General features: G+C 38.1%; 1 protein-coding gene across 7 annotated transcripts in view; it reads right to left on the reverse strand.

Moving 5' to 3' along the window:
• LOC124154797 (septin-7) overlaps positions 1-15516 on the reverse strand; it is a 125453-nt gene that overhangs the window by 15375 nt on the left and 94562 nt on the right. For all 7 annotated transcript variants that reach the window (XM_046528673.1, XM_046528671.1, XM_046528672.1 and 4 more), the window contains 2 exons: positions 10512-10647; positions 7280-7443 (listed from right to left, as the gene is read on the reverse strand). In XM_046528673.1, the coding sequence (XP_046384629.1) occupies positions 7280-7443; positions 10512-10647 (300 nt within the window). The remainder of the gene's footprint in view (positions 1-7279; positions 7444-10511; positions 10648-15516) is intronic.

The following is a 15516-nucleotide window of genomic DNA, read 5'->3' on the forward strand; positions in this document are numbered from 1 at the left end:
TCTTGGGTCATTCCACGTCAAATCACCCAGAAATTTTCAATATGACACCCACCGACTTGGATTTTAATGAAATTTTTGTCACTAGCTACTATCACCTATCTAATGACCCATGTAAAATATTTCCTCTCTCACTCTCATAGTTTGCAAGATATGAGGAGTCAAAGTTTGAGATGTTTGCTCAGAAGTGGCGCTAGTGGGAGTCAAATTCCAGAGTGCAGGGCACAGGGTAAAAATTCATAACTCAGAAACCACATAATATATTTGAATGAAATTTTGACCCCTTGTCTATCCAAGTGCATAGCTTCCAAAGCAATGTCTTTTATTCCCCTTGCATTGTTATGTTAGCCAAAATGATGTCAACAGTTGTTAATTAACCGATTTTTTTAGCTCAAAAACATTACTTCATATTTTCAGAATTATCACCAAAAGGCAGAGCAGTTAACTCATCCAATTTTTTTTAAATTGAAGGTTAATATGTGCTCCAATATACTGTGAAATAAAAATGGTGGTGTTTTGACTGCCACTATGAGTATTTCAGGTTTTACTTTTTTTTCTGCCCCCGTGAAAGGGATTTTGGACACGTACTGTAAGATAATAAGTATAAGTGTATCCATACCTTCATGAGGATATATTTGAAATATTGGTCAGTAAATCTAAGACCAAACATGTAGTCTAGTGAATGTGGCTCTTGTTCATACAATATTTTTAAATAACAATACTTGGCTTGTGGCAGCTGAGGGGAAAAGAGTCCAAATGGCTCAGAAATGTGAAATGATGCTTTTTCCTGGAATTTACCCATTTTTCAAGTGTTTAGCATATGGAAAAATTGGTATCAACATACATTAGACTCTTACTGTGCATAAAGAGGATAAATGGAAATACTAATTTAAATAAAATTATTTAAATAATACACTTTAATGTGTTTAAGGCATCTCCCGAACATCTCTGGAGGCTCTCTCGGGCAACTAAACGCTTTACAATACCACCATTCCATCACATGGGGATTTTACATGGCTTGTAGCAAAGAATGTCCATGATGCCATTAAAGAGAAATCCTGGTAATGCTTGCAAAGATTGAGAAATTTTTTGCAGTTCTTGTACCATCCTGCACAACCATCACTAAAGTAACTCAATTTTTTGACTGAAGTAAAATTTTCCTTCACAAAGCAAAATATTATTCTTTGGGTTTCATAAACAAAAGCTACATCATGCTCCAAATCATCTGACAAGATGCATAAACTGGAAATAATAAGCTGTTTAGTCAGGTGATCTCGAGTATAAATCACAACAGGGTGTACTGTACAACTATCACTTGTCCAGTGATACCCTTGTGCCTCATCTTGGATAATACCTCATCTTGGACATATGAGTAGTTCTCATTGAAGTAAAGGAGAACAACTGCTTCATGGGGTCCAAGATTTTCTTTCATTTGCTTAAGGTAGTTAGCCTGTACCTTCGTAATAAATGAATGGGGCACCAGTTTTTCCACTCTTTCAATTAAAGTTAATCGGTACACATCAAATGTCGCAGTGAAGCTCACCAGTTGAGATCTGTCACGGGAAACCCACTGACTGTATGAAACTTCATCTCCGGGGTCACATTCTTCAAACTTTTTCAGCAGTAAGCTTTTCAATTTTTCACGTGAAGGATATTGAGAGCAATGTCGCAGTATACAGTCCCTATTTTTTCTTGAGCACACTAAATAACCAATTAGGTCCTGGCTTGTTTCCTCTATATTACAGGCATTAAGCAGTAGGTTGACATTTTAATGAATTGTGCAAACACACACTGAATGCGTTCCAGGAGATCCTGCTACCACAAAACATTTTGGACCTAGGTTGCAGAATTTAGTAAAGCCAATATTAATTCTGGGGAAGTCAAATTTAAAAGTGGAATACAATTCCTTCAAGTTAGCAAGTAATAATCTCTTCTGAACATGTACAACATTTTTGGAGATACTAATGGAATCTTTCTTTCCAGGCATCATTCTGGAGTACTCATCACTTTTATAGAAAGTCCTAACTATTTGTAATGTTTTATATTTGCCTTCCCTTTTCTCAATTCAGGTGCAGCCAATTTTCCATTGTCTCTGAAAAGTTCTCTTGCTTGGCAGGCAGTGTACTCACTCACATGAAACTCTTCCATTACTTTCTTCCTGCTCAATGAAGTTGGTACCAATGATAACAGATGTACCTTTCCTTGATGAGTGCTTGATGTGTCAACTTTTTGTTTGATTAAGTCTACGAGCACATCCATATCATGTACTTTCTGAAGTAGTTCTTTTGGCAGTTTTGGGTCATCCTTTTCTGGAGATAATTCTTTATCAAGAACTCTTTTAACTTTCCTTTTAAAATTACTGCATGCTGACTCTACTTTCCTTTTAGCATAGGTTGACCTTCTGTGAGATGATATGCCATGAAATTTTAAAAGTGACTCCTCTCTATCTTGCAGCATTCTAGTCTGAGGTTTAAGGCGAGATGGAGTGGAAACGTGACATAATGAAAATGAAAAAGCAGGAGCAATTTCCACAATTTTACATTTATTAATACAACCGGTTTCACTTTTCAGCATCATCAGGTACAAAAATATCAAGTGCGCTGTGCTTAAATAGGAAGGTAGGAGGGGGTGGTGGCGGTAAGACGGGGGAAGGGGATGGAGGGAGGGTGTACAGTCACGGGGCTTGGGAAAACTGAGGATGGGGTTAGAGAGGAGTATGACAAATACACTAATTGTCCTTAATGTCTTCCTCCAAGGGGAAGGTGGGAAGGCCCCTGGTACCCTCTCCGCTGGGTTCCAACGCTCCAGTCGCTCGGTCCGGTCACCTACCCCTGGATGCCTCATGGTGTCGGCCGTCGAGGAGGATGAGGGGGGGGGCGGGCAACCGCGTCCTGGGGGAAGGGGGGGAGGGGGAATGGCTAATGGAAGTCAATGGATAGGAGGGGTGAGCTGGTGTAGTACAGAAGTTCGTTGAGGAGGGGCTTATTACTCTTTTTCCTTATGTTAATTTCTATTTGTTCCAGGGCATCAAGTTTCCTTCCTTTGTCGGCTACGTGGAGAATCACAGGATCAAATTCACAATCATGGCCCGAACTTAACAGGTGTTTTGCTACCATGGATGTCTCATCACCGTTTTCTTTGCACTTCTTGTGTGGATTTCTGTGAAACAGGACGTGATTTCACCACGAGAATGAAAGAACACAAGAAGTGCAAAGAAAACGGTGATGAGACATCCATGGTAGCAAAACACCTGTTAAGTTCGGGCCATGATTGTGAATTTGATCCTGTGATTCTCCACGTAGCCGACAAAGGAAGGAAACTTGATGCCCTGGAACAAATAGAAATTAACATAAGGAAAAAGAGTAATAAGCCCCTCCTCAACGAACTTCTGTACTACACCAGCTCACCCCTCCTATCCATTGACTTCCATTAGCCATTCCCCCTCCCCCCCTTCCCCCAGGACGCGGTTGCCCACCCCCCCCCTCATCCTCCTCGGCGGCCGACACCATGAGGCATCCAGGGGTAGGTGACCGGACCGAGCGACTGGAGCGTTGGAACCCAGCGGAGAGGGTACCAGGGGCCTTCCCACCTTCCCCTTGGAGGAAGACATTAAGGACAATTAGTGTATTTGTCATACTCCTCTCTAACCCCATCCTCAGTTTTCCCAAGCCCCGTGACTGTACACCCTCCCTCCGTCCCCTTCCCCCGTCTTACCGCCACCACCCCCTCCTACCTTCCTATTTAAGCACAGCGCACTTGATATTTTTGTACCTGATGATGCTGAAAAGCGAAACCGGTCGTATTAATAAATTTAAAATTGTGGAAATTGCTCCTGCTTTTTCATTTTCATTGCAGCATTCTGTTAAGTAGTTCAGTTGATTTTTCTTGGGATACTGTAGTTTCAAAATTCAAAATACTATCATTGCTGTCACTATCTACTTCTTCAACATCAGAAAGCTCATTTCCAAACCTGGAGTGTTTCTGTACTTCCTTCCTACATGGCTGGCATATTTTCATTCCTGGCACTAATTTCCGAAGAGCTGGGATTTTACAGGCCTTTTCTGCAAATTCAAGATTTACATTTCTCAGTGATTTTGATATTTTCTTCTTGTGGCTCTTAAAAGGATCAAGACAATATATTTGGTAGGTTTTATACTTTTTCAAATAGTATATTCTGTGATGTTCGCAGACATTGGATAGGACTTCCCCAGGTACACCACTGGTGTATAGGTTTTTTTGAGGCAATCAGATGCAGTTACTTTTCCAATGCTGCACATTTAAAAAATTTGCTCATTTTGAAGCATAGTGGAGACACTAACCTTTTTTAATGTCGAAGTTCACAATGAGCAGCTTCCCCTAACTCATAGCACACACAATTAATGTACAGGTAAAAATACACTGATCGTACACACAGAATAAACTTGGACACCCATGGAGCATCTTCACACAAGAAGATTTGGCAGAAGACTAAATACCCTAGAATCCTGGTACCCTAGAATCTATTTTTATTTATCATGCCCTCACTATGATACATTGTAACATTTTATTCTTCCTAATGTAGAGGTTGCACTTAATTCTCTTATTCCTTGGGGAGATGGAATAACACTGAGAAGTGAGGCTGAATAGGTGGGATTGTATTACATTCTCAAGTTTGTCATGTAATACAATCATATGTGAGACAGGGGAGAAGGGCACATAATGTCAGCATTATCTCTCCCAGTGAAATAGAAATTTAATACTCCAGTTGCCATCAAGGAATGTGGATATTTGTGACAACCTGCTGCATATCTATAAGTAATACCATTTGCTCTGCCAGCTCTTCCATCACTAAGGGATTGGAAGACCGTACTTCTTCTGTGAAAGTGAGGCTAACTTTGTACAACTCCAGTTCAGCGGGACTCATTTAATCACTTTTTCACAGATCTTAACAAACTTGAACATTGCATGTGCTTATGAAGACCACTGGTTTTTTGGATTAGTGATTTCTAAACACGAGGAAGAACATGATGTGAAAGTGAAATTTATGCACCCATATGGAAAATCCCCATGCGATGGAATTGGTGGTATTGTAAAGCGTTTAGTTGCCCGAGAGAGCCTCCAGAGATGTTCGGGAGATGCCTTAAACACATTAAAGTGTATTATTTAAATAATTTTATTTAAATTAGTATTTCCATTTATCCTCTTTATGCACAGTAAGAGTCTAATGTATGTTGATACCAATTTTTCCATATGCTAAACACTTGAAAAATGGGTAAATTCCAGGAAAAAGCATCATTTCACATTTCTGAGCCATTTGGACTCTTTTCCCCTCAGCTGCCACAAGCCAAGTATTGTTATTTAAAAATATTGTATGAACAAGAGCCACATTCACTAGACTACATGTTTGGTCTTAGATTTACTGACCAATATTTCAAATACATCCTCATGAAGGTATGGATACACTTATACTTATTATCTTACAGTACGTGTCCAAAATCCCTCTCACGGGAGCAGAAAAAAAAGTAAAACCTGAAATACTCATAGTGGCAGTCAAAACACCACCATTTTTATTTCACAGTATATTGGAGCACATATTAACCTTCAATTTAAAAAAAATTGGATGAGTTAACTGCTCTGCCTTTTGGTGATAATTCTGAAAATATGAAGTTATGTTTTTGAGCTAAAAAAATCGGTTAATTAACAACTGTTGACATCATTTTGGCTAACATAACAATGCAAGGGGAATAAAAGACATTGCTATGGAAGCTATGCACTTGGATAGACAAGGGGTCAAAATTTCATTCAAATATATTATGTGGTTTCTGAGTTATGAATTTTTACCCTGTGCCCTGCACTCTGGAATTTGACTCCCACTAGCGCCACTTCTGAGCAAACATCTCAAACTTTGACTCCTCATATCTTGCCAACTATGAGAGTGAGAGAGGAAATATTTTACATGGGTCATTAGATAGGTGATAGTAGCTAGTGACAAAAATTTCATTAAAATCAGAGTCGGTGGGTGCCATGCCTGGGTGAACTGACATGGAATGACCCTCTTATGACTTTTCCACAAATTTCTCTGAATCCTTAAGCTAATCGGTCAATCCATTTCCATTAGCCTATAAACCTGCCATTATCATCAGGAGTGAGAAAGTATTACAGGAAAGCTTTTAATGAAATGAATACAAGAATGAGTAATCAAGTGTCCCTTCATTTCCAGAATCTGCTGGTTTAGCCGTGAGAATTTCAAACCCACTGGTACATACTTGGAATTGGGCTTCAGTAAGAATGGATGAGTACAGCAGGCTCCCGATCATTTGCCTGCGGATTATCCATGCATGATTTTCACTCTCACTCAATTGATTTCCGTGTTCTTCATTTTAAACAAAAATCGGATGCAAAATCATTGGAATTACAGCATAATGCTAAGATACAGCAGGCTTATTATTTCCGTTAGAATCCCCTTTGTAAAACGGAAGCGATCGTGCACTAGTTGCATTCACGGGAGCACCGTGCTCCTGTTTTCCAAGCCTCGCAGTGCACGACCGTGCTCAGTGATCACGGATACACACCCTTCCCGCAGCAGTTGCAACCCACGCAACTTGTGCGAGACGCGACTACATGGCGTGGTGCCTGACAGGGTGGTTTCCGACATCGAGCAGTGGTATTTAAGTGTTCGTGCAAACCAATTTTCTGTATCCATGATCACACATCCTCATGAGTGTGGTTTTTGATACCAGGCCTTACATGGAGAATTAATAATACGAATGTAACCATGTTATCGCCGCTAAAAAGATCGGGAACTGGCAAAGAAAGCTCTCATTGGGTCCAGGAAGCACTCTAAAATAACAGAATGACTGCATAAATAATAATATATTGTTTGTTTTAGGTATATTATGAACATCGCAAGACATTTAAGTTGAAATTTTGGGTTATCTGTGTTTTCCGATTATTGGAGCCGATTATCTCTCCACCTTAATTATCCAATGGGGAGTGTGCTGTATTCTCATACGTTTTGCTGGACAGGATAATGCTCACATGAAGTTAAAGAAATACACTTGGTAATCCAGGCATAAATCAACTGTATCAATATATATCATCAACTTGGATATTAACATCATTCAAGAGTTTTTCATGCAATCACAAACAGAAAAATCAAACCACAAACTTGAAAAACAAATACCTACACATAGATTTTATTGACATAGGTGAGCCCCATTATGATAACATATAACTTGATTTTACAAATCAGCGAAGAGGAGCAACAAGCATAAATTAAGAACATATATTAATTTCCACTCACTCTTTGGAGTTGGCTTCAAGAGAGCGTCTCCGCAACTCATCGAGAGTGACACCATTGGATTGCTCCCACGCAGTTTTTTCCTTCTCAAACTGTTTCCGCCTCTCCTCTAGATCCTGCTGCTGTGCCTCCAATGCCTTCTTCATAGCCTCATGCCTTCTTTGAAGCTGAAAGGAATATCAAAAAATTATATTGTATCCACTGAATTAAATAAACAAAATTAGCACTTGGATGCAATGAATACTGCATGTCTATGTCTATTGCCCAAATCCTTGATGTGATGAGCATTTCACCAAAATTGCATGAAAAGGGAAATGGCTCAAAATAACATTTTGCTCGGCAATATACACCCATGTCTCGTATAGCGCAATTTCGATTAGCGCAATTTCGATATAGAGCAAATACGTTCCTCAGGGAAACATTGCAACGCAGTGTAGCCTAATCAAAACTCTTAAACGCTCTCGTGATAAAACGTGAACTTGCGCGAAGTACAAACGAAATTTCTATCATTTTACGCATATTAATGTTATTGCTTGCCTCAAAGCTTCTTTTTTGTTTATATATTAATCGAAATCTATTGCTGTGCAATGGCCAAAAGTATTACTCGTCATTGGGTCCAGATAGCCGGCTTACCGAAGTAATTTATCTCGTCTCCTTAACAGAATGATAATATATAATTTATATCGTTAATTAAGCGTGGGGCTAGTGGAAATGAGTTTTTTTAAAGCAATACTGGTTGAGACGTAATTTTTGCCGCCATAGGTTATCGGGCTATTGACTTCCAGGTAGAGGGTCTACGCTAAAGTCTTCAAGGTCATCGGTATTCACGGGGGAGAAATGGAGCGGTGGCCGAGTTGCGCATGAATAGCATCAACACATAAAAGGGTCCGCTATAGAGTCTCAAACACAATGGCTTCGTTCCCTCCCCGCAGTCTTAGGCCTTCTGCGTCTCAGGAATACAGTTCAGCAGTGGAAGGTGATTTAGATAGAGCCATACAGAGTAAAAACCAAGACAATATGGCAAAAAATAGGAATGCGTGTAGAAAAATCAAGAATTTATCAATAAAAACTATAAACCTAGAAGAGGAATTGAAAGAGGTCAATTGCTTTGAAAATGGAGAGCGTCAAAGGGATATTGCGCGGAAGTTTAAACGTACGATGCCTTATTCTGAATAAAGACGAAGTTAAAACATCAGTGACCTCAGCCGCACCAACTTCAACCAAGCGGTCTACACATACGGAAAGTTCATAGAGAATCAGTACAAAAAGACGAGAGTGGTAATCGCTCCGAGACATTTAGTGAAAGCTCCGGTTGGTTCCAGCATTTAAACGGCAAGCAGGTATTTTCAGTGCAGCGATATCAGGTGAATATGCAAGTGTTGATAGCGCAGCCACCACAACATTTTCTGATGAACTCCAAGCTGTTATTGAAAGTGGCTCCTTTCCCCCTCAACTAGTTTTTAGTGTTGATGAGACGATATTCTTTTGGAAAAGAATGCATTCTCGTTCATTTATTTTCAGGGAAGGAAAACCTGGGTCAGGTTTCAAGGCATTTAAAGACTGTTTCACGTAGCTGCTAATGACTCGGAGGACTTCTAATTAAAATGATTTATCATTCATAAACTCCGCTAGCTATGAAATGGCATTTAAAGTAGCATTTTCCTGTCATTTCGATGAGCGACAAAAGGGCCTGGGTGACACAATAGTTGTTTTTAGACTAGTTTGAAAAATCGTCAACTGCCGGCAACGCATTACGATCCCCTGAGATAGCAGATGTTAGCCCACCCGCACGACAGGAGGGAATTTCAAAAGCACGTAAGAATTTTTTTTAACGTGAATAAAAGTCTTTGAATGCAAGCATACTATCTTTAAAGATGTTTTAAACTATAAAAATTTATATAAATAATGTTTTCTAAGGCTTTTTATGGGAATATAGATGTTTTAGAGGAAATTCAATACCCAAGACCTATCCTACCAGGAACGCATCCCTATCTTCCCAATGATAAAACGCTCTCGTATAACGCAAATTCGTATAGCGCAAAGACCCCGAGGAACGCATCCCTTGCGCTATACGAGACATGGGTGTACTTTTTTCGGTCTACTTTGAGGTAATCAATAATCAGCACCAAATATGCCTAGATGACATATGATGCATATACATACATATAAGATGGTCAAGATTGGATTAAATGTATTTCGTGATAAAATGTACAAGGCCCTTGAGTTCCTGAGCCAGGGGCTCCTAATACCATAATATATTGACAAATTTAGAAGACAATCACATGAGATGTCATAAAATGCACAAGAAAACTTACCATATCAGAATTTTCTTTTGTGCATCTAATAGAATGCTCTGTGCCAAAAAAAATTTCAATTTAATCATACAGTAAGTATTTTGGTATCATAGACTCGAACACTACAATAGGGTTCACACCAACTTTCCTCTTTCAATTTCCCCAACTCTTTCATGATTTATAACAAGAATTTTATTCCAATTTTTCCTTACTTTATGTCAATGACAAAGCATTCGTACATAAGGATTTATGAAAAAATGCAGTATGGTGTATGGTGAAATAAAGTTAAACAGTTGTTATAATAGTAGCAGAAACATAAAGCCACTCAGCTAGGTAGCCAACGGCCACATTGCCAAACTAATGCAGCAACACTCAACACTCAAAGTGTTCAACCATGATTTTCATCTATTTACTACCCCTCTTGGAGTTTTTCCCACACAATGCCCTAGTTCCCATGACTCCCCAGACAAGTGCGAACCATCCTGTGCTATAGAGAATGAGATTGCACTTTTGGGAATAGTATGGTTATCTCATTATTTCACCTCACCGCTTCATCACTGATATAAATGTGTGTATGCTGAACCAAGAAGTGAAAGCTCCCAGTAACGTCATAATATAATAAAAAATATAGACCCTTTAAGAGTAATAATATATAAATAAAATAATAAGCAGCTACACAGAAAAAGGGGTATATAAAATATAAAAATACCATTCTCTATGCCAGAAAATTACGTAAAGCCGTCCACAAATCAGCATTTACAAGAAGGGTATGTTTTTTTTTATCAATAACATTTAAATGCAAAATGCTAACCTCCATTGAAAATAAAAACCAGAGTCAGAGGTTACAGATATTTTGATCTTGAAAAAGAAATGTGTACACAAAATCCAATATGCTTAGCACCTTCAAAGAAGATCATACAAACTGTAATATATGTACTCACATCAGCCTCAGAGTCACGTAGCTTCTGCTTTTTCTCGCGCACCTTCATTTCAAACACCTGCTCCATTTCACTCTCCATTTTCTTCATTTTAACTTCATGCTCCCGCTTCTCCTCCTCCATTTGAGCCAGTGGATTCCTGCTCACAAAAAACATCACACATTCCACTCCAACTTAAGGCATGTCTACAAAGCTTTTGTAAACAAACTAATTTTACATAGAGAATATAAGGTGTATTGAAATAATATACATAATTACAGTAAAACATCCAGAAAGCAACTTTACGACAAAAGACACCAATTATTTGCTTGCCATAATCAAGCCATTAACTGCAAGAAAGTATCACAGCCTCTGTCAAAAATTTACCAAATGACTTGCATGATGATTAAAGCTCTCCAATATGCTCAGTAAACCTGAATGATGATTTACACTCTTAAAGTAAGTTCATTAGAATCATGATTTTTATACAGCATGAGACTCCACACTTAGGATGTCAAAATCCAAAATCGTAATTTTCATTATGCTTTTTAAAAGATTGAAATTTATTTGAAAAAATTATTATTTTATTTGAAAAAGCTGGGATTCTGACTAGCTATATGGGCCCTGTAAATACATACATAGTATTTACCTTATCTACAAATCGTGAGGGAGTGGATATTCAATAGGAAATGGTATTCATACGTACAATGGTATTCATCGGGATAAACGCTCTAGTCCTGGATAAATAACCACTAAATGGTTTAGTTGACATAGCAATTACAAAAGGACTCTCAAAAAGTTCATAGCTTATTTATCTATATCAAGTACTTTTTACATACTTTATAGAAATTATATAAATTCCTAAATTTAGCCAGTCTACTTTGGTCAAAGTAATTTCCTATAAGTAATCAAAGCAGGATTGATGATAGTAAATCCATTCTTTTTTGGCAAAGAAATTTCCTTGCTTGAATCAATAGACTTAGATCCGAATTAATGGCAATAAATTATGAACTCAATTATTGTGTCCATTGAATGAAATTGCTTCGTAACATATGTATATGTATTACTGTATGAGAACTGATTTAAACATCTTTTAACTACTAATTGGCATTAATTCTCAAGAAAAAAATTACGTATTGCTAGAGACTGATTACGTACTATAAAATGGAGAATAGCCAGTAGTGAACCTAAATGGAAAAAGTCGGTGGAGTGTTTCATGTGCAAAAATTTTCCGACTTTCAAATACATAACACTTTCATATATGTACATAAATATAGAGCAACTAGCTCAATATCTTGTGAAAGACATCTGAATAAACATCATTACATCTGAAAGAAAGATTGCTGTAGGAATGATTTAAGTGAATGAGCAAAATAATAACAATGAATGAATGCATGCAACAACGTAGTCATACAATAACCAAAAGAGCATATCAAAAGCAGAAACAGGAGTGATTCACAGAGGAGGTGGTGGGGGAAAAGAGGATGTTGTAGCAGCATGAGGAAAATGAAGGGCGGAATGAAGACGTTGTTAAAGACAACTGAAAGCTAAAAAAAAATGGACAGGTGGATACACATGTATGTATTAGGGTTTACTGGTACATTGTCCAGGAGCCCTGCAGCAAGCATTAATAAAAAATACCCTGTTACACTAGACTTGATAATTAATTCACTGTGATGAATGATTTCATCACACAAGTTTCAAATTTTGATACAGTAGACGGAATGCTAAGTGGATTGTTGAACTCAGGGGTGATGGTATATAAAGCATATCATATGCAATAATGATCTCATAAACCAGTCATACAATTTACCTATGAAAAGCCAGGAGTATATGTAACATGTCAGGATGGTATGGAGGAGGAGAGAGACTATAAAATCGCTTCTGGCTTGATTTGGTGGAAGTTCAATGCACACACAGCCATGATGAAAGAACACAAATGCTAATGTCTACACTTTCAATTCCAAAACTCAACAACCGACCATGGTTTTTGAACATTGTATTATTTTCAAGGTCATTCATCCTTGAAAATCACACGATGTGTTGAAACCATGGTTGGTTGTTGAGTTTTGGAATTGAAAGTTTGGACATTAGCATTTGTGTTCTTTCATCAAGGAGAGAGATTTTCACCATTTTCATCGTGAAGGAATGAAAGGAAGAGCAGGGACAAAGTGGGCCACGAAAGGGATACATGCACCAATTTTGGGAGGGGAGGGAAATGATGCGACAGAAGGCCATGCAGCCATTTGTCCCACGGAGGAAGGAAGAGGGGAAAGAAATCGGGCATCACCTTAAAGAAAGGCAATGAGAGGAACCACAGTTCAACATTTTCAACAAATGGGGTGCTGCTCTTGAACTGCCAGGCTTAAGTCTTAGTGCATATCGAAATCAGGGATTAAGTTTATAAAATACTGATAATTCTAATTGCTGATTGTATCAGCATGGTATACTGTGGTTTCATACCAATTACCATGCCTGAGAATGAACATACAATTCAACTGGTCGTAATTCACCGACTGCAGTATAAAAATTGAACTCATAACATTTAGCTGTTAGGTAATAAGAATTAAAAACAACAAGAGAGTATAGAAACACTTACAAGGGGAGACCACGTACCTTGCTCCACCTTTTTCAATGCCGTATTTTTCATGGCACTTGGAACGGCAAACACATCTCAGAGCTGATAGTGGTTCCATTGAATGGGCCTTAGTTTGGCTATAATTCATTAATTTTCAAGCGATACTTTTAACAAGCGTAATATAATCCCAAAATAACTCAGTCCCTTACAGATAGGTTGGCTGGTGTAGTGGTGAGCGTCTTTAGCTTCTACCCGAGAGCGAAGGTTCGAGGCTTTGCCACGGCGGTATCTATTTTGTAGTCTTCATTTTGATCATGCGGCGACAAGTATTTCACTAATTTTAATTGCAGCAAGCATAGGCATGAGAAAATGTTTTTATCACCATAACGTCATTTAGGTATTTAAGCAGCGTTATTTCAAAAGTGGAGGCCCATTCAATGGAAGCACCATCAGTTCAGAGATGTTTTTGCCATTCTGAATGCCATGAAAAGCATTGAAACTTTCAGTTTCAAGTTTCATACAGCATTGAAAAATGCGGAGCAAGACGTGTGGTCTCATCTTGTTAGTGTAATTTGAGAAGGCAAGTAACTATTAGTGTAATGTTCAGAAAATAAGGTTGTTAATGTAAAGTTAAAAGAGAAAAATGGAACATTGAATTTCAGCATGTAATCAAACATGGATGCCCATTGCCAAAATACCTATAAGCATGTATACATTTACTTATGAGAGAGATGATCTAAGAGTGAACACTGCAGGTTAGTATAACACATGAGTTGGTCTGTAGTACACAGATATCCCTGTGCCGCTGTCTGAGAGGACAACACAAGTGACAGGGACTTCTAAACCCTTTGAGGAAAAAATATTTGATAGGATTTGGCATCAAGTGCTACCTACCAACCTAAGTGCTACCTAGAACTAAATATAATGCAGATTTTTTCTAAGGCAATGTAGGGATGACTAACCCTCCAGCTGCACAATTTTTTATTGATAATTAGTTACAATTTTCTATTTTAATTGCAGTTATTGATTGAAAAGGTCTCATTTGTTCTCATTATTGAAAAAGTGAATTTTGAAGTAATCTACCATTGAAAATTTGAAACTACTTCGTCATTAATGCAACGCATTAGGCAAAGGATCACGTGAGGATTTCAGAGTTAATTCAGAAGAAGAATAAAGGAAATTTAAGCCCACTAACATTGCAGAATCTGTGAAATATGCTCTGTGGCTAAATCAGTGCAATCTTTGGGATTAGCAGGGTTGTTACTGAAATTACGTGACCACGTGATAATGTGGAATGCTTCACAGGAATTCTAGCAAAATATGCGAGTAACGCTGTATAATAAAATGATTTGAAAATTGAGGAAGGAGGATAGTAGCATTGCAAGTCTCAGACAGACGTGGACCCAAAGTGACAAGAGTCTAAGTACATATGATGTGGCAACACTCCAGTATAACCTAATTTCTCAAGATCAAATAAATGAAGAATAGAGCAAAACAGAGGAATTTCAAGGAATTAGTGATTTTGCTCTATAGGAAAAATCAGGGCAATGAGGATTAATTAATATTTGAATTCCTTATGCTAAGATAGGACAAAAAGATACTCCAAAGTCTCTTTGGCGACTGAGCACAGTGGCGGTTTAGGCGATCTTAAATAAGAAACTCATGACGAAGACTGGAATTCACCTGGAGAGCAAGTGCATGAAAAGTTGTAAGATGGACAACTGCACTACACACACATACATAAAGATAGGCTAAATATATCTTTCCTGAGAACGACTGGTAATGGTACACTTTGAAGTGATGGAGTCCACATTCTGTAAATAACTTAGTTCACACTAAATTTCATTGACAAATAAATGTTCTCAGTACATCACGCCCCTTCATTTCAAAATTATACGTGATGCAACCCAATAATTCTCAAAAAAAAAGCAGCCAAGAGTGGCACTACAATTTGAAAAACAGACGATGGAATTTGAGGGTTCTGGAGATGAAAATTAAGGGGCACTTCTTCAACAATATCAAGCCTTTCACGATGCTCTTCATTAAAAATTAAGACCCCAAGACTAGACGGTGGATCTCAATATCTTGGGCCAATCACATTTATCCATTAGCTTCGGAAGCAGTAAAAGGACAGCGAAATGGACACAGAAGGAAGAGTTGGAAGACGAGGAGAAGAGATGAACATGCACCCATGAATGAGTTGAAGCAAGACCAGAGACACCAGGGAGTGCACTCAACCTCACGCAACAGGCTCAGTTTTACTGCATTTGACAGATACTTTACTCTTATTCCTATTAATTACCAAATCAACTGCCTCCAAACACATTGTTTAATTGTAATAAATTGCATCTAAAAAATCAGAAAGGTCCTTCCAACGACAAGGAATTGGATTCGAGGCTTATTTTCAAGTATGTACATGAGTACATTCCAAGAAATGTGTGGAGACACACT

Source organism: Ischnura elegans, chromosome 1 (genome assembly GCF_921293095.1).
Source record: "Ischnura elegans chromosome 1, ioIscEleg1.1, whole genome shotgun sequence".
Lineage (NCBI taxonomy): Eukaryota > Metazoa > Arthropoda > Insecta > Odonata > Coenagrionidae > Ischnura > Ischnura elegans.